Source organism: Rhinichthys klamathensis, unplaced genomic scaffold, assembly GCF_029890125.1.
Source record: "Rhinichthys klamathensis goyatoka isolate OS25496 unplaced genomic scaffold, OSU_Roscu_1.1 h1tg000029l_1, whole genome shotgun sequence".
In the NCBI taxonomy this organism is placed as follows: Eukaryota; Metazoa; Chordata; class Actinopteri; order Cypriniformes; family Leuciscidae; genus Rhinichthys; species Rhinichthys klamathensis.
In genome coordinates this window covers 4,623,074-4,642,605 of record NW_026606579.1, presented here as the reverse complement: position 1 = coordinate 4,642,605, position 19,532 = coordinate 4,623,074, and the positions used below count along the sequence as shown (strand labels likewise).

Genomic DNA, 19,532 nt, shown 5'->3' with positions numbered 1-19,532 from the left:
TCCAAACGCTGTCAGAATCAACGCTAACCATTTACATGCACCAGTTTTACTCAGGGTGAGGGATTTGAAATAATCTCGAACCCCATGTGCTAAATGTTGCAGCGCAACTCGTCCCAATCATTTGTGCAACAGAAATCAAATCCCTCAAACTGTGTGACTTGTGAGATGTGCAGTTACTTTTCCAAGTGATCTGACATATTTATTTTACTTTTACACACCCTCAATCTTTTGCATCTGAGTGGAAAGCATATGCTACAGTATATAACTGATTTATATATTGAAAGTTTGCTATAAGTAAGTGGCCCACATCTTTCAGTTGGACACATTGTAAACAGTAAAATTGCTGAAATGATTTTCCGTAAGTGAAATGTTAAGAGCCACAATTTTTCAGGGCTAACGAAGTCTTTTTTCTGAATGCGTCGCCCGTAATGAGCTGAATGCAAATCACCATAACTCTGCTTCCCATCCTCTGAAACACATCCAGCGCTGATCTGTTTAAGCCCTTAAGGGGCGGGTTCGATACCTGAGTTAAGAAGTGAGATTTCGAGGGGCTGGATCACAGTTCTGTAAAGCGACTACTTCCCCTCCCACACACCCAGAGGAGCTGTGATTCTCCGTCACCTATTGAAAAACTACACTTCAACCTTCCCACTGCTGCGACAGCTTCTGGCCATGAAAACACCACTCGTTTTTGGCTCCATTACTTTAGTTTCGCAGCCAGGCATTACAAGCTTATCTTCCATCCCGTTGACTAATGAAGGCCCGAGAGTATTCATGTCACATGTATCATCAGCAAAGATGAGATTTACAACAAACATTTATGCTTATCTGAACATGCGTACAACGTTGGAAAAAACTGGATGGATGCATGAATGCATGGATGGATTTCACCATGAGGACCAGAAAAGGCTCTTCACTCACATTAAGATGCAGTTTGTTTGTCCACTGGCCGATCACTTTGTACTCAGCTGTCGATTTGTTGGTGATCTGATACTGGAAGATGTCGTATCGTCCTGGCGCATCTCCGTTCTGGTTGAAGACCACCGGAGTCCCTGCACTTCCTGGAAAACAGTTGAGGAGCTTGTTAGATGCACCTTTTTTTAGTTCCTTGGACAATAAAATGACATATTTACAACTTCCCCACACACTGTTGAAGGAGGCACCAAAGTCAGCATGAAATAAAAAAATCCTAAAAAATTGTTATTGTGAACAATTCATCTGTGCATGTTTCACTTGTTATGTTTTAACCTCGTAATGTTTATTTAAAATGTCATAACTGGATATTCAGGGGAAAATGGGCTGACTTCTCTCTATATCAGAAAGAGATTATACTTATACTCCATATCAGTGTCAGAGTTTCTGAACTCCCTGAAACGCCTCCATTGTAGTCTTGAGTTTCATCCAGGAACGAACACGTCACAATATTCCTCATTATAATAATTCATATGCAGAATTAAGCGGCGGGGCCTGGTTGAGATAGTTAGTAGTGTGTTGAAAGACAAGTGGTGGTTATGAAAAGGGGCGGGACATTTCCCAAACACACTCGAAGCGCTCGACCAATCACAACACACTGATCCAGCCGACCAATCAGAGAACAGTGTGCTTTTCAGAAGGAGGGGCTTCATAGAGACTGGAACTAAACAGAGCGTTACTGACAGACTGGGAAGAGAGGAGCCGCAACAATGGAGAATATGGGAAATGTGTTTTTTTGAACATTGAAAACCTGTTCTAGAAGAGCATAAAAAAAGACTGTAAAAGGGCATAATAGGTCCTCTTTAAGATATTAAAGTATTTACGTATTCTCGCAGCTCCATAAAACCTGGGGCAGTGTTCAGGAACGGGAGTAAATTAAACATGCAGCTTTCTGCTGTACGTGCAAAGATCATTGCAACCTTGTGAGGAGGTAAGGAGGTGGAAAGGTCATAAATCAGTCAACTTTCACTGAGGTGAGTGTCTTAGAAATACCACCTGGCCTCTACATCCACGTACCTTCACCAATGATGTTGTTTTGACACTTGGTTTGGTTGCTTGGCTCAAATTTGAATTCGAACCTGCATTTTGAAAACCGCTTTGAGATCAAATTAATGAACTAAATGTCAAATGAACTTGGATTTGCATCTACAATTCTGGTGTGAAGCGCTGAGGCCTTAAACTCTGATTAAATGTTTTATGTGTGCAATAACCAACCTTGTACATCCAAAAATTTAGGGAAGTTATTAAATATATAAAGTGGGGTTGAAAAGTCTAACATAACACAAACATTTTCATAACAAATGTTGAGAATTGAATCGATTATGATTATGATCCAAAGAGAAAATTTTACTTTCTTCAAAGTCCTCAAATTTGTTTATATCACGTACTGCTCTGAGACAAGAAGGTTGAGGATCCAAACACAGTATTTATGGAACAGGGTAATCCAAATCCAGGCAAGGGTCATACACAAACAAGCAATCCAAACAATAACAGAAAAGGGCTGAGGCAAGGAGAGAAATCGAGAATCAAGGTAACCGGGACACAAACACGCTCAGAGTTGCAGTAACACTAAACAAGACTTCGCATGGAATGACAGAAAGAACCAGGCTTATATAGGGTGAGCAAACAAGAAGATGAGACACAGGTGAAAACAATGAGCGCTGATGAGTCCAGGCAGAGAATTATGGGAGATGTAGTTTGTGAGGGAATAGTCTGTTGTGGAGTGCCCTCTGGTGGCTCTCAAGGGCACTTCGGCTGGTGACCGTTACAGCATGGAAAATGTCAGCGCCTATAAGTTCACTTGCACTAAGCAAATCAAAATGTCCTAGGAAAGTTTTAACATTTTTACATGCCCTCGACTTTTGGAAAGGTTGTTATTAGTAGTTTCAGTTCTTGATAAGGGCACTTTCGACCATCAGATGCCCTGGCTTCAGAAAAACACGCAAGGACACGTAGGTTTACGATGAGAAAGCACATTTCCTGTGACCAAAGATCAGATTTGCTCCTCATTCTTGCAAACATGAATAACAATTTGAGCCTGATATCTGAATCTCAGAGGATCATCAGTAAATCCATCTTCTTCAAACTGATGAACACAAACCTTGAACACAAATGTGCAACAATCTGAGAACCTCAAACCGTTTAATTTACTAAACAACCTGATAAAAAACCTAGAAGACTGTAAACAGATTGCACAACAGATTTGATCTATGAAACTACACAAAAAAGTGCTTTAGGAGAGAAAATAATGTGGCGTTTTAATTGCTTAAGAAAAGCAGTACACTTAAACAAATCTCAGGAACTCTGTCCCCGGGGCCCTGAAACACAGCCAACCACATCTCACAAACTCAAATATATACCAAATTAAAAACATGAAACAATCTAACAGGCCAGTAATCTAAAAATCTAATGTCTTCATGAATAACCTTGATAGAAAACCTCACAAGTTCAGCCACACAAAAATGAACATGGTGCTTTAAACTCATACAAACCAGTTATAAAGTCTACAAGGGGTGGAAATAATGACTTTTTTGTGGACTGATTATATTTGAAATCCAACTTCTTAAACATTTTAAAACATCCCAAGGGCAATTAATCACACTGTCACTATTTATGAAGAACATTGTCTTAGATTAATACAGGTGAAACTCGAAAGTTCGTGCCAAAGTTAATTTATTTCAGTAATTCAACTTAAAATGTGAAACTAATATAGAATCATTACATGCAAAGTGAGATATTTCAAGCCTTTATTTGTTATAATTTTGATGATTATGGCTTACAGCTTATGAAAACCCCAAATTCAAAATTAGAATATTGTGAAAAGGTTTTCACAGCTATAAGCCATAATCATCAAAATTATAACAAATAAAGGCTTTAAATATCTCACTTTGCATGTAATGAGTCTATATAATATATTAGTTTCACCTTTTAAGTTGAATTACTGAAATAAATGAACTTTTGCACTATATTCTAATTTTTTGAGTTTCACCTAATGTTTCATGAGACTTTTAACCTTCAAAAAAATGTAACCTCATATATATATATTATGTAATATAAGAATATAAGAACGTTCCCTGTTGGCTGGATTACTGCCCATGTGAAAAACACAATTTCAGGTTTCATTCAACTTATTCCCAAACGTGGGACTGAAGTTTGGATCATATAAGAACAATCTGAAAAGTGTGAGAGACACAATTTACAGTATTATTAGTTATGAATATTTATTATGTTAACTGATTTGATGAGAGTCTAGCAAAAAAGCCACAGCATAGTTAATTTAGTCCACTGCTAAAGCTATGCTACATAAAATTGTTTTGGTTTTTTTACGCTTCCGGCTACAATTATTACCTTTCCACTTCAGCCAAGTGAAACAAAACTCTTAAAATACAACGTTTCCCTCCCAAAAGCTGCTACACCCCTGAAAGAATCGTGCAACCATCACTAATAAGATGTTTCTATTTTAGTTTGCTTTCGATCTGCATTTAGACTCTCATTTGTATCCGAGATTCTGGCCACTGATTAGCCGAATCTCTTTTCTACAACTTTCTTCAATCCCATCGCCATCGTCTTCCTCATCAGCGCCTTCATTACAGCGGCTCTTGGGGCCGTTTGTCTGGAGGCCAGACGTAAGAGGACCTCAGTCGCTGCATCCATACACACAAACCCCTTTGATTCGCCCACCATGAAGGAAAGTGAGAGCTGAGGAGGGCAAAGCCTCCGGAAGCAATATTTTCAGCGAATATAATGAGCCAGATTCGGCAAGCGCTTGTGCAGGGAGCATCCAGACAGCTCTGTTCTTTTATTTAAGGAGACATCAAGTGAAGGAAAATACCGCTTCTTTCTGCAAACCCAAGACAGTGAGTGTTATGTGTTTGCTGTGCATGTGAACGCTGCCTGTGAGATACGACACCCATCATCTTTAAATCTCTGCTCTCATGTGCAAACATCATTCCCCGCGTGGCAAAGGTGGTTGCGGCTCTCTCGGGATCAACGCGAGCTTGTTGTCACTGCAAATCAACACTAGATTAAAAAGTTTGTCAAGACAAACTTTAATGTTGGCTTGAGGAAGACTGACCAGAAAGTTTGAACTAGTTTAAAATAGTTTTAAGGGTTAAAGACAATTTTGAAAGCAGTCTATCAAAAAACAGACAGACAGACAGACAGACAGGCAGATAGATAGATAGACTAGCATAAATTAGCACATTGCAAACATGTCTTTTGCACGTTTCTAGCATGATTTAGCATGTTGTTACCATGAAACAAATTGCAACCATGTTGCTAGCATGAATTAACACATTGCTAACATTTTTTTGTATGATGCTAGCATGATTTATCATTTTGCTTGCATTTTTTTTCAATGTTGTTCTAGGCTACCCACTAAACACTGGACGTCGGATAGACGTGCAGATCATGTCTATATTGGGTCCGTCGGTCCATGACCAATTCTGGACATCTATTCGACGTACAAACTAGGTCCACTATTTGGACATCCAACCATGACCCAACTTGGACATCATGTTGACGTTCAACATTTGACCGTTGAACTAGGTCATTTTTTTGGACCTCATTTGGACGTCTATTACAGGTGCAGGAAATTTACATGATTAATATGCAATTTTTTTTTTTTTTTACAAATATCAACATTGTTGTTATCACTATGATTGAATGTGAACTAAGCAACTTTTTTACCTTAACCGAACAGCTTTGGAGTCATTGTAATGTTTATATTACTGATTTCGTGTTGAATGGTGGTCGTCTCGCACCCCCCTGGTGCCTGTGAGCCGCAAAACCACCCTTGCAACTTTGGGCCGGCGAGCCGGTGTTGAGTGTTAGGAAGTATTGTGTGATATCAGGTCTCGCGAGGTTACGAATTGCTTTACGGCAAAAAAACAGATCTGATAAAATTCTGATAAAATGAGCATCAAACAGAAATAACCCGGCGCCGTATACATGTGGTGTTGGGCGTGCGCAGCTCTTAAAGGGGCCATACCTTATTTCCACTCGTTACAGCGTCCATCCTACTGAACAGGTACCGGTGTACAGGGGGAGGGGATCCGGCCGTGAGTGCGAGCCATCTCTGCGTGAGTGCTATTCACGACAGTACAAGTACTCCACAGCGACTCTAGGGGTCGCTGTTTGACAAAAACGGAATTCTTACTGAGTGCTGCTTTAATACATATGAATACAGATTATTTAAGATATTTTTCCAAAAGCTCAAGCAGAAGGTGGTAATTGACAAACACAAAGGTGTAATGCTGTAGCTCAAACCAACACATTCTCATCCCAAGGCATCATCTAACTGACACTTTTGACCATGCGTCAACATGGTACCCCTTACGCGTCAATATGAGACGCTCATCCTCGGGCGTCATCTAACTGACGCTTTTGACCATGCGTCTAAATCCGACGCACATGGCACCCTTTAGCGTCAGTTAGATGACGCTTCCGTTATGGGTAGGTTTAGGTCTGGGGTAGGGTTAGGGTTAGACCACTAGGAGGCGCGTCTCATATTGACGCTTAAGGGGTACCATGTGCGTCGGCATGTTGACGCATGGTCAAAAGCGTCAGTTAGATGACGCCTTGGGATGAGAACGGGCTGCTCAAACAGTAGAGCGTTGGCACTTGTGTAACGGTCACCTAGTGCAACGCCTAGATCATGGGTTCGATTCCCAGGGAAAGCAGGAATGTAAATGTGTAATGCATTGTAAGTCACTGTGGATAAAAGCGTCTGCATAAATGTAAATACATGGTACAGAAAACATCCTTTAAAAATGTCCTCTACCCTTTTGAAACATGGGACTACAGTTATAGAAGTTATAGAAGATACTACATTTGATGTTGAAAAGACGTCCACAAACGACCACATTTGGTCCCACCGACGTCAATATTAGACGTGCAAAAGACGTTGAATAAAGACGAAATTGGACGTCCAAAAATTACATAGAAAAGACGTCACTATGACGTCACATTGCGCAGTGGGTAGTTGTTAAACTTTGCGAGTGACAGACAGCTTAAATACTCTATAAAAGTTAATGCATGAAAGTTTTGACTCCCCTCAATGAAAGTCTGGGAATATGTGATTGTTCGGAAGCCCGAACCGGGAGTTTCCAAAGTCAGGTCAGTAAGAAAAGATAGCAATGCGAGTCAGAACAGTCTGAAGGTCTGAGGCGAGTTTGGTGGCTGTAGAGTTAAAGCTCTAGGAGGAGTACATTTATTCTCAGAAGAAGAAACTTGAGTGTTAGCTGTCTGGCGGACATCTCGGGATGAATGAAGGAACATCACCTGCAGCTCAACCTGGCAAAGACCGAGCTTCTCGTCCTCCCTGCCAATCCGTCTCTACAGCACGACTTCAACATCCAACTAGATTCAACCTCATTCACCCCATCAAGGTCGGTCAGAAATCTTGGAGTAACATTTGATGATCAGCTGACCTTCACAGACCACATTACAAAGACAGCTCGATCATGCAGGTTTGCACTGTGCAACATCAGGAAAATCAGGCCTTTCCTAACTGAGCATGCATCACAACTTCTCGTCCAGGCCCTGGTTATCTCTAGGCTGGATTACTGCAATGCTCTTCTGGCTGGACTTCCATCATGTGCAACTAAAATGATCTACAAATGATCCAGAATGCTGCAGCTCGTCTTGTCTTCAACGAGCCCAAAAGGGCCCACGTCACTCCTCTGTTCATCTCTCTGCACTGGCTACCACTCGCTGCTCGCATCAAGTTCAAGACATTGACGCTTGCTTACAGATTGACCACAGGTTCAGCTCCCTCCTACTTTCACTCGCTCCCACGAGTCTACATCCCTACCAGAAGCCTACGATCGGTCAATGAGCAGAATGATCTACCCACCGTCATCCGTAATGCAGAATCCCTGACAACATTCAGAAGACAGATGAGAACTCATCTCTTCCGTGAGCACGTAACCCCAAAAAAAACAAAAAAACTTGCGTGTTATGCTACTCTGAGCAATGCCTGAACTTTGTATTTTGAGCACTTCTTGGGTTGTTTTTGCCTCTTCACAATGACTCGCTTGCTTTAGTCCTCAGTTGTAAGTAGGGATGGGCATCGTTAAGAAATTATCGATATCGATGCCATTGTCGAGTCTGCTTATCGATGCGATTCCTTATCGATTCCCATATCGATTCCCTTATCGATTCCTGTACCATTTGCTGAACACTTACAGGGTGGCTTTGAGAGTTGTTGGCTTTGAATGTCTAATTTAAAGTGGTTTTAGAGAATGAAAACCAAGTGTGCAATATCTAGGGCCCTATGAAATCAGTTTTATTTTTTCCCAAATTCCGTTTTATTTTTTCCCAAATTCCGTTTTTTCCATTTTCATTTTTGGGAATTCATTTTTTTTTTTACCCTTTACTGTTATTTTAGTCATAAAAAGAGTGTGCTTTTAAAGTTAATGATTAAAATGTATACAAATAAAATAGGAATGACCCTAAATCACAGACATTTACTGAGTAGCCTTTTCAGGACAAATACTGCATGATGCCACATGACACTGCACTCTTCAAGTAACAACAAAATATGGTTATGAGCTTTAAACTGTCCAGTAAAATAAATCATATTAGTTTATATAAGTTTAAATAAAAGTCACACTCTGTCTCTCTCTCGCCCAGTGTCGCTCGCGGAGTTCGCTTCGCTTTTGTCCAGTCCGGCGCCTCATAGACAGACGCGGTGTGTGAGTGATAGAGAGACGGAGGGAAAGGAAATACAACGGAAAGAATACGCTGCGTGTTTTAAATAGCATAAAAAAATGAACGAAACGCATTATGTGGCGGCCGAAGTTGATTTTGTGGCCGCGAATTAGTCTATGTGTGGGAAAGTTACGTGCGAACTGCTCGGCTCGGTGAGGGCTTATAGCGTCGAGTTTTTTAACTTTTTCGCCGACGAAAGCAGAGCCGTGGAGAGCCGCTTCGCCATGCTTTCATTGTTTTGATGCCGTCATTGGAGCTGAAATGACGGGAGGGGTTGTGTCGCCCAGATTTGCTTCCCCCGGTCTGCATTTAAAATGAAGCCACACTCTCGATCGTTTACGTCTCATAGCCATCGCGCTTTTGGGGGATTTAAAAATCCAGTCGCATACTGTAACGTCATGCCGCGACGCGGGAATGGATGGAACGGAACATTCGTTAGCGTGTGGACGTGTACGATTCCGATGGATCGGAACGTTTGGAACCGGTTCCAAACCGGAACCTGGAACCGATTCCCAAGCCTAGTTGTAAGTCGCTTTGGATAAAAGCATCTGCTAAATGACTAAATGTAAAATGCAAACTTAAATATGTTTGGCTTTCTCAAACCTATACGTAACACAAGTAAATAAAGCCAGTGTGAATGTTGATAGATTACTTCGTTATTAATCTAGCAACATAATCCCTGCACAAGAAATCGTTCATGATGGGAGAGGATAGTGGCACAGAAGACGAAGCGACTTACTGAGTTTAACTGTAACGATCACCAGTGAGTTACTATCAGAGGGCACTTCAACCATAGACAGTATAAGAAGTGGACAGAGCCATCTCATTGGAACTCAGTTGAGACAGTTGAAGCCCATTTTTAGCGATTTTTGAGCACTTCCGTTCCTGACGCGCAGACTCAATTCGACTCAAACTAAGCTTGATGACGTGAGCAACCTGTCTGACAGACGTTAATCTTCTAGTAGCTGTGCGTGACAATTGCCAACGTTAATCTCGCAGAGACGGGGAACTTGAGCAAAGAGTTCTTTGGCGTGAGTGAGCAGGAGTAAGTATTCCGTTGCTTTTATGGACTCATTATCTGTGGGCTTCTCCCTTGACGGGACGTCCCCCCGATTGCCTGCGAGCTTCTCCTCCTGTCTGTACGGTAATTTCTGTACAGCGCGACAGAGAGTCGAGTGGTTATGACGCAATCGTTAGCCTATTTTTACTAAATCTGTTTCTACGGGGCCATAATGTAACATAGAAGGTAATGGAGCCCTTTATACATTGTCGTGTTTCTTTAGAAATAAATAATGGACAAATGGAGTCTTTAAACGCCTCAGATGTAAAGTTATTCGCTGTCAAAGTGACGCCAAAATGAATGGGAGTCAATGGAAATGCTAACGCAAGTGAAGTTCTGCTACAACATGGCGGCACCCGGCCGGCTTCAACCCGGACAATCACCACACATCCACAGACTCCATTCCCCATAATCCTTTACCAAGACTAATCAGCCATGATCACATTCACCTGTGTCTCATCTTCTTGTTTACTCACCCTATATAAGTCTGGTTCTTTCTGTCATTCCCTGCGAAGTCTTGTTAGTTGTTTACACTGCATCTCTGAGCGTTTTCCATGTTCCTGGTTTTTGATATCTGCCCCTGTCCTGGATTTCCCGTTCATGTCTCACCCTCTGGATTTGTTTGTTTGATTGTACTGATTTAGTGCTCTGACCTCTTGACTGTTTTCGACTACGATTGTGGATTACCCTTTCAATAAAACTGCATTTGGATCCTCAACCAGAGCAGTACGTGACATTATCCACTGATATTGATCAAAGCTTGGCGTTCCAGGTGGACCCGGGCAGCGGGAAATTGAGGATTACAGGAGACCAGACAGACGCAACATTGGACCACTCGTGGGATTAACCTTTCTCCCAACCCTTACATGCTGCTTCTGCCAGCAAACATCACTGTTACTACTGCACATTTTGGTTACACTTTACAATAAGGTGCATTAGTCAACATTAGTTAACTACCTTAGTTTACATGAACTAAGAATGAACACCTTCAGCGTTTATTCATCTTAGTTAATATTAACTAGTACATTCTAATACATTATTAAAATCAAAGGTTGCATTTGTTAACATTAGTTAATGCACTGTGAACTAATATAAACAATAAACATCTGTAGTTTTATTAACTAACATTAACAAAGATGAACTAATATAGTAACAAATGTATTGCTTGTTAGTTCATGTTAGTTAATACATTAACTAATGTTAGCTAATGAACCTTATTGTAAGGTGTTACCCACATTATTTAGGGTTAGTGATTTGAACAACCCCCAGATATATACTTCACACAAGTATGCAAATACACACATACTTGAGCGACATACAGTACAATGCTGGTGGGTTGTCTTGACATGAGGCAAAGTGTGACAACACACTGCTTTTCCTCTCAGTATAGCCTGTCTCTGAGAATGTCTTTCTGTGAACATGATATGATACACCTCCTAAGGCCGTTCCTGTATTATTTCAGCACAGAATGACTTGAGAAGAGGATAGATCTGTGTTGCGGAGTTAAACGCCAGATCCTGCTGCCGCTCTCCGTTTTAAGATTTACCGTCACGCCGCCTCGACTTACAAGGGGATTTGTTTTACACAACACAATTATCATCCCTTTTTTTCCCCACAGCTCGTCTGAATGCACACTTCCACAATCTCACTTCCCGCTCCGTCCATCTCCAAAGCACTAATCTAAAAATAAGCGCATGTAGGGAAGCACTGGAGCGGGGGGTAATTGTGGCTGAGCTGCAGGCAGTGTGAGCCTCGAAGTTGGACGTCTGCCTTCGTATCAACTTCCATTTACCGCTTCTGTGGCCTCTTTTCTCTCCAAACGCTTCTGTATGCACACTTATGAACATGGCATACTAGCATACTAATCCTACTAGCAGAGGCGGCGTTTGCAATTACCAACCCCACCCCCCCCCACCCAGAAACGAGAAGAAAAAAAAGACAGAAGAAAATATTGTATGCAGTGCGAGTGCAATTACTTTATTATCTCTGTTGGAGGTGGTTGCTAGGGTGTTGCTATGTGGTTGCTAGGGTATTTGGGGTGGTTGCCAGGGTGTTGCTATGTGGTTGCTTGGGTACTTGGGGTGGTTGCTAGGTTACTCAAGGTGGTTGCTAGGGTGTTGTTATGTAATTGCTAGGGTACTCATGGTGGTTGCTATGGTGTTGCTATGCAGTTGCTAAGGTTTTTGGGGTGGTTGCTAGGTTGTTGCTATAAATAAAGTTTATGGCATGTAAGAAATATTTATTAATATTTTTTTTTATTTTAAAGTCCATTAGCAGTTTGGCAAAAAGTGAATTCTGGACACTGTAAATGCAATTTTGTGAAATGCTTTGACAACAATGTAACATCTTACTCATTCAAGAATTCTATGCAACATTCCATTAGACATTAGTATGCAGTGCACTAGCATTTCATCTCACACACAACTCATGCTGACCTGTTGCTCACACACATGCACTCTTCACACCCTTCACACTTTTAAAAGGTCTTTTCTGGACCTCCACACACTCCACACATTTCTTCCCATTCTCTCGTCATAATTGGCCAGCGCTGTGTTCATTATCACACACTGGCCAGCGGTTAATGCAGTGTGTGTGTGGTGTCTGAAGGCAGTAACGAGAGCTCCAGCGCGGGTGAGTTAACTCATCAACCGCTGCTCAGATGTAATTGTTCCACAGTATCAGACAGGTTAATGAGAAACCTTTCGCTTTCCCTGTGATATCGGCCAAACGCCAAGACATCGGACATCCGTCAACCATTACTGCTCAATAGCAGTGTAATAAGAGTGTGTGTGAGCTCCTTTATAGGTGCAAAAGGGTGAATCTATCTATCCATCCATCCATCCATCCATCCATCCATCCATCCATCCATCCATCCATCCATCCATCTATCTATCTATCTATCTATCTATCTATCTATCTATCTATCTATCTATCTATCTATCTATCTATCTATCTATCTATCTATCTATCTATCTATCTATCTATCTATCTATCTATCTATCTATCTATCTATCTAACACATTTTTTTTAGCCCAAAAAAACAATCGTACAGGAATTAGTGGTGTAAAATGTGAATGTTTTCGTTCCGTCACACGAGTGTTTCCATTAATCTAATGGTGCTTTTTCTAATTCATATATAATTAGTATTATTTTTAGTATTGCATACTTAGGTTTAGTGACTGGAACACTAACCCTAAATATTAAACCAGATTAATTAATACTTTACTAGAGCATGGCATGGCCAAACACCAATAACACTGCTCATTTCTCATAAGTTACGAAAACGTAAAACTCTAGTCTTTGGATTACAATCATAAACTCACCCTGAGAACAGCTGGCACATTTCTGTCGCACATGTTTAGAAGACACTCAACAAGATTAGTTTACAACGCTGTTTCTCAGTAAGGACCACTTTGCCATACAGCAAAGAAAACATAAAAAGAACAGCGGTGAATGCAGCACTGAATACAAAGAGTTCAGATTGGGAGCGACGGCTTTGGGAACGTGCCATTAACAACAGACCATAAAAGTGTCATCATAACAAATGGCAGGTGTCCATCAATGAGAGGCAATGCAATCTCTAAACAGGCCTAATGCTGATTCACTGTCATGCATATCAGCATTCATTCACACGTTCAGCGGGATTCACCTCTTGGATCTGATCGCAAATGTTTCTCTAGTGTGGTTTATTCAATAGCAGCCAATTAACTGCAGATTGTTGCTTTATAACTGCACCAAAACCCACTGTAAAAAAAAATTACGGTAAATTTACGGTAAAAAAACGGCAGCTGTGGTTGCCAGAAATTTACTGTAAAAAGTACGGTAGCAACATTTAAGGTTTTACAGACTTAAAGGTGCTCTAAGCGACGTTGGGTGTCGTCACTTCTTGTCGACGTTCGAAGTATTTTCAAACAAAACGGAGGCTAGCTACACCCTCCCTCCTCCTCATCCCGCCCCCTCCCCCTCCCTTGTGTTGGTTAGGCGAACATGAACGTCCATTTAGAAAAACACAAAAATGGATTTACCCACCTGTCCAGCAAAAACAGAGCTACCTGAATGTTGGATTGGAAGCCCTTCTCCCGGCAGAGTTCTCGCCACCTTTCAAAGGCTTATCCAACGCTATCTCACGACCAATTCATCCGAATTTGACGAGTGATTAAAAAATGGCTAATTCGTACGAATTCGTACGACCTCACTCGTACAAATTTGTATGATTTGTCTAAACCCACGTGATGGGTAGGTTTAGGGGCGGGGTCAGGGGTAGGTCATTCGTACGAATTCATACGAATTGGGCAACTCGTCAAATATGTACGATTTAGCAAAAATCTTACTAATTCGTACGAGTGAGGTCGTACGAATTGTTACGAATTAGCCATCTTTTAATCACTCGTCAAATTCGGACGAATTGGTCGTGAGATCGGGTTGGCTTATCCAATGTAAATTCAGGACTTCGCGCGTTCCTTCTCCTTTTCCCTCTTCTTTGCAATCTGTTCATCGGAACGTCGTCTCTCTTGTCGTGTGTCGCCCATATCAAACTTAAAGAGAATATAATTCTACCTTCCCTCTTCATGCTTCTCTCTCCTCCACACTTCATTCATGTGTAGGCCTACGCGCACTAACCCCCCAAACCCCACCCCCAAATTGTCGGTGATTGGCTGGAACACTGTTGGTTATGTTTGCTTGGGGCGGGTTGGCCCAGTTTGTTTTTGTTGCCGTTTGTGGAGCCTGGGCTGTCTACAGAGACCGCGGTTTTTTACAGTGTGTTCAAGGGACAGGCAGCCAGCAGATAGTGAGGAGATGTTTGCTGTATGTGACAAAAAAACGTTTTGGCCTTAAAAAAATGTGTGACATCGCTTAGAGCACCTTTAACTTAAATTTACATGCAATGTATGGTTAGATCTATCACAGTTATTCACCGTATATAGTACAGAAACTTTCTGTTAACCAATTAACAGTTTTGCACCATACCATTTTTACAGTCTTTTACCGTTAAAATCAGGATAATTTTGGCTAAGTCAGTGGTCTCAAACTCGCGGCCCGCGGGCCATTTGCGGCCCGCAGGGTGATATTTTGTGGCCCCCTACTTGACATTAAAGTTTAATGTTAGTGCGGCCCGTCGTTGCGTGTGCCGCGTAAAAAAAAAAAAAAAAAGATCCCTTATGGGCTACCATAGATAGTCTCGTGACACGGTGGGTTTGTTGTCAATAGTTGTCATAGACAACCGCGAAGTACAAACATACTGCGCCTGGAAAAAATTAGCGCGTCGCTTCAATTATGAGCGCGCTTGCCGCGCGCCTACATTTGAAATAACGAACTTGAGCGCGCAAAATATGTGAGCGCGATATGTGAACGGCCCCTTGGCAAGCTGCCACCAATCAGGCCACGAGCTACTGATAGCTCGCGAGCGACGTGTTGGAGAGAGACCCTGCTCTAAAACAATGTGAGAATAATCATTTTGAGCTTGTAATATGTGTCCAACAGGTTCTTAAGAAGGTTTGCTTTGATTTGTGCAGTCAGTAATTTGAGACACTATACATGTGTAGAAAGAATTCAATAAGACGGGCAGACATGACTGCAAATATTTGTATTTCAAAAGCAATAATTGTTTTTCTAAGTATAATAAAAGGAAATGTGCCTTCCAAAAAAAAAAAAACATTCAATATCATTAATGTGTTGTATAAAGAAAATAATAAGGACATAAGCAAATATAAATATCACAAATATGTGTTATAGACAAAGAAAGTTTGTAAAAATGAACTTCAACTGTCAGAAGGACAGCTCATAAAGAACCAATCATGTACAGAAAGGAATGTTCAAATTCAGAGGAACAGTTCAGAAGAAACGTTAATAATAAATATTGAGAAGATTGGATCAGTTGTGCTCCTTTTTTGGAATACTTGAATACTATTTTTTGTGGAATACTTGATGCGGCCCAGCCTGACCCAGACTCTACCTCCAGCGGCCCCCAGTTAAGTTGAGTTTGAGACCCCTGGGCTAAGTGAAATTAACAAGTGTGCTTTCTCTCATTGTTTCGGCCACATCTCGGCAGCATCATGAAGTTCTGTGAGGCTCTGGTGTGAGGACTCTGAGGATCTCTTATCTGCGGGAGTTTCTGATCCACTCCAGGAGGGTGTCAATAACAGCCAAGTGTCTGCAGCGGACCGTGGGATCACGCAGCCGGCCCGTCTCATGCTGCTGAGAAAGGTTACACCAGCACGAAAAAGAGCCGCAGGATCGTTAAACAGACTCGTTTGGCAGCTATAGCCTTTTCCCAGAATGCTCCAGGGCAGAGTAACGATTTAGATTTTGATTTCCTATTCTTTTTGAGGAAAACTGTATTGCTTCGAGGTTGCTCAGGAGACAAAATAAGAGTTTCAACTTTAAAAGATCCATAAGATATCTCTTTTAAAATTACTGGGGGTCTTCATTTCCGTCTCCATTTACTCTCTATTGATCTCTATAGCCCGACTAAGTTGCAAATATAAGTTATGTGCATATAACATTTGAAAATAAAGCACTGTTTCCATCCCATGTGTTTAAGAGAACAAAATTGGCACTTTCATGGGACATTCGCACAAAATATCTGTAAAAAAAATGTAACTTGCTGCGATCAGGGATTTTCATATATCATAAATGACTTGAAGATGAAACGCAATGTCGTGTTATCTTGCGTTCGGATGCATGGTGTTTGGGAACGCAATCATAAAAAACACATCTCTGAGGTCATTATTCCCAACCATGTTGATGACAGACTTTGACTCAGGCATTTCAGAACGACCAAACCAACACTTGAGATGCGGAGGGATGCGATTGGTCCGCTGATTAGGCCAATTATCCAATCACGTGAGTTGTTTGTTGCGCATTGAGGGATTTATTCTGTAAATGTGTTTCCATCATAGTTTATGTGCATGTCTTCCTATCGTATAAAAAAAAAAAAAAGATCCGCCTCATTTGAATCTGCCTAAACATAATTGAATGGAAACAGCTATTGATGTCTAAGGGAAATCTCACTTGTGGTTCGCCTTTCTTACCACCTTTAAGACACCATGGTGATTTTCCTGCACGGTGAGAATGTAAAGGAACACGTTGTTGGGTTGATGAATTGGATTAATAAAGATCTCAGTCCCCTGTTTCTGTCTTTTCGCAGAATTGCACGCCTCCCGTGATCACCGCTGGTTTTATCGTTAATGAGGAACACACTGAGTCCTCTTCACCTCGCAATTAACTTTAAACAAGAGCATCTAAACCTGATCTCACCCAAACAAAAGACCACACACACACACACACACACAGATAAAGAAGCTTCAGTGGTGTCCATTTCTCTCAAATCACCAGCAAAGACAATGACAATCCAACAGCAATCAGTAGAGCCAAAAGTGTGCCTGTGTTTAGGTGTAAAGCTGAGTAAATATCAATAAGGAGACAAAAATAAAGTTTAAGTGAAATTATTGGCAGCAACCTTTTATGCTTTTTTTCCATGATCACCTCTCTTTAGTGTGTAATGTTGCTGTTTGAGCATGAAAAAGATCTGCAAAGTTACAAAGTCTTTTAGGTCAGATTACCTAAAGTAAAGAATTACTGTTAAATTTACAACAAAACGTGTTTTTTTTTTTCTTTTTTTTAATAAGTAATGCAAGTTAGTTTGTTTTCCCATGTATTGACTGACAGCTCTCCTGTCCTCATGTTGAGAAGAATCGTGAGTAAAATGAGTGAGAACATGATGGTTATTGTATATCTAGACTAACTCTCACTTGCACAAAAACAGATTCAGTATTCCTCAAAATGAATACAAACAGTGAGAAAAAAAACTCAGAATAACGCCATTACTTTTAAAAGTAACTTTCCCCAACACTGGTCACAAAATTTCCCATTTAAATAATTCCCACCCAAGGCATACGCAAAATAATGGTCTGGGCACTGGTTGAGTTAGCTAGTAGTGTTGTTGTCTCCATGTTTTTTTCCACCCCGGATCTAAACCCCCTTTTCACGGCCTTTCTACGTTTCTGGTCAATCCACTTGTTTTTTCACATTTTCATTATCCGACTCAGATCACAACACACTGCTCCAGCCGACCAATCAGAGCACAGTGTGCTTTTCAGAAGGAGGGGCTTCATAGAGACAGGAACTAAACAGAGCGTTACTGACAGACTGGGAAGAGAGGAGCCGCAACAATGGAGAAAATGAGGAAAAATAATGTGTTTTTTGAACATTCAAGCATGAAAACCTATTTTAGAGCCCAATAACAACATCAAGACTTTGTAAAAGGGCGTAATATGGCGTCCTTAAAATAACTTATTTGAATACATTTTAAAATGTAACTTATTCCTGTTATCAAACCTGAATTTTCAGCATCATTACTCCAGTCTTCAGTGTCACATGATCCTTCAGAAATCATTCTAATATGATGATTTGATACTCAAGAAACAGGACGAGAAAACAAACAGTTCGCCTGAAATTATTGGCAGCACATCACAACTATTTTAACTCTAAACCATTGCTTCATCAAACTGTGCAATCGATACACATCAGACAGCAGAGCAGAAAAACATCTACCCAGGTCTCGGTCTCTCTCTCTCTCTCTCTCTCTCTCTCTCTCTCTCTCTCTCTCTCTCTCTCTCTCTCTCTCTCTCTCTCTCACACACTCTCTCTCTCTCTCTCTAATGACGTTTCTGGTCACGTTCGAAAAAAGCACGCAGCCCCGCCCCTCCGCGCGCGCCGCAATCGCTCAGCTGCAGTTATGCAAATGACACAACTTGAAGGCAAACATAAGCAGATGATAACAAAACGAGTTGGGGGATAGAAAAATGAAAGAGTAGTGAAGACGTACGGAGCAAAACTAATATTTAAATGAATCGTTTGATTCCGTTTCAAAGAGAATGTTTAACTTCTTTTGTTTCAACATGATTCATGACGCACGAGGGGAACGAAAACAGTCAATCACGCGCAGCGCGCCTCGTGAGTTATAACGCGCTCTTATTAAGACACGCGCTGAACTGCACATTATGAAGAAATATGGGCATCCCTGCATGCGCTAAACTCACATTTTCCGGTCTCTGCGTTGACGCGTGTGTAATGATCTCAGGGGTCACTGAGGGGTGCTGAGACAGAAATGACAAACACGAGAGGGAAGATTGTGGCAGTGCACAGGGCGATCGTGATAGCGAGAATTAATGAATGATGCTAGAAGAAATATGAAAAATGAGTGAAAACACTTGAATATGTACATAGAGAAGCTCGACTGTTCAGATAAACTGCTGCATGGGTAATAGACATGCCAGCGGCATTGCATAGTAAAATATGGCATAACACTGTATAATAACTTTCATTAATATGGCTTTAACACGCATTATACTGTGAGGCTTAAAGGGAATAATTGAAAAATGAGAATTCTTTGATCATTTATTCACCCTCATGTTGCAAAAAAATAAATAAAACAATTCCTTGGAATACAAAATTCCATGATATTTAATTAAAATGTCATTGGTTTTTAAATCTCGTATAATCAATCACAACACTAAACATTTGAATGTGCACAAGGGGACTTTTTTTAAAGCAAATAATAACTTAAAAAACAGTTCTTCAACATCTCTTTTTGTGCTCCAAGAAGACATTTTATAATTTGATAATTGATATATACCAATAAAAATAATCACTTGTACATATTTTATGACATTTAAACTGTATGAATGTACACTGCTGTTCAGAAGACTCACCAAGGCTCGATTTATTTGATTAAAAATACTGCTATATTGTGAAATATTATTAAAATGTAATTTGTGTGAATATA

At 40.8% G+C, this 19,532-nt stretch overlaps 1 protein-coding gene across 2 annotated transcripts in view; it reads right to left on the bottom strand.

The window, feature by feature from the left end:
- grm8a (glutamate receptor, metabotropic 8a) overlaps window positions 1–19,532 on the bottom strand; it is a 241,317-nt gene that overhangs the window by 32,188 nt on the left and 189,597 nt on the right. For both annotated transcript variants that reach the window (XM_056245349.1, XM_056245350.1), the window contains exon 7: window positions 922–1,061. In XM_056245349.1, coding sequence (XP_056101324.1) covers window positions 922–1,061 — 140 coding nt within the window. The remainder of the gene's footprint in view (window positions 1–921; window positions 1,062–19,532) is intronic.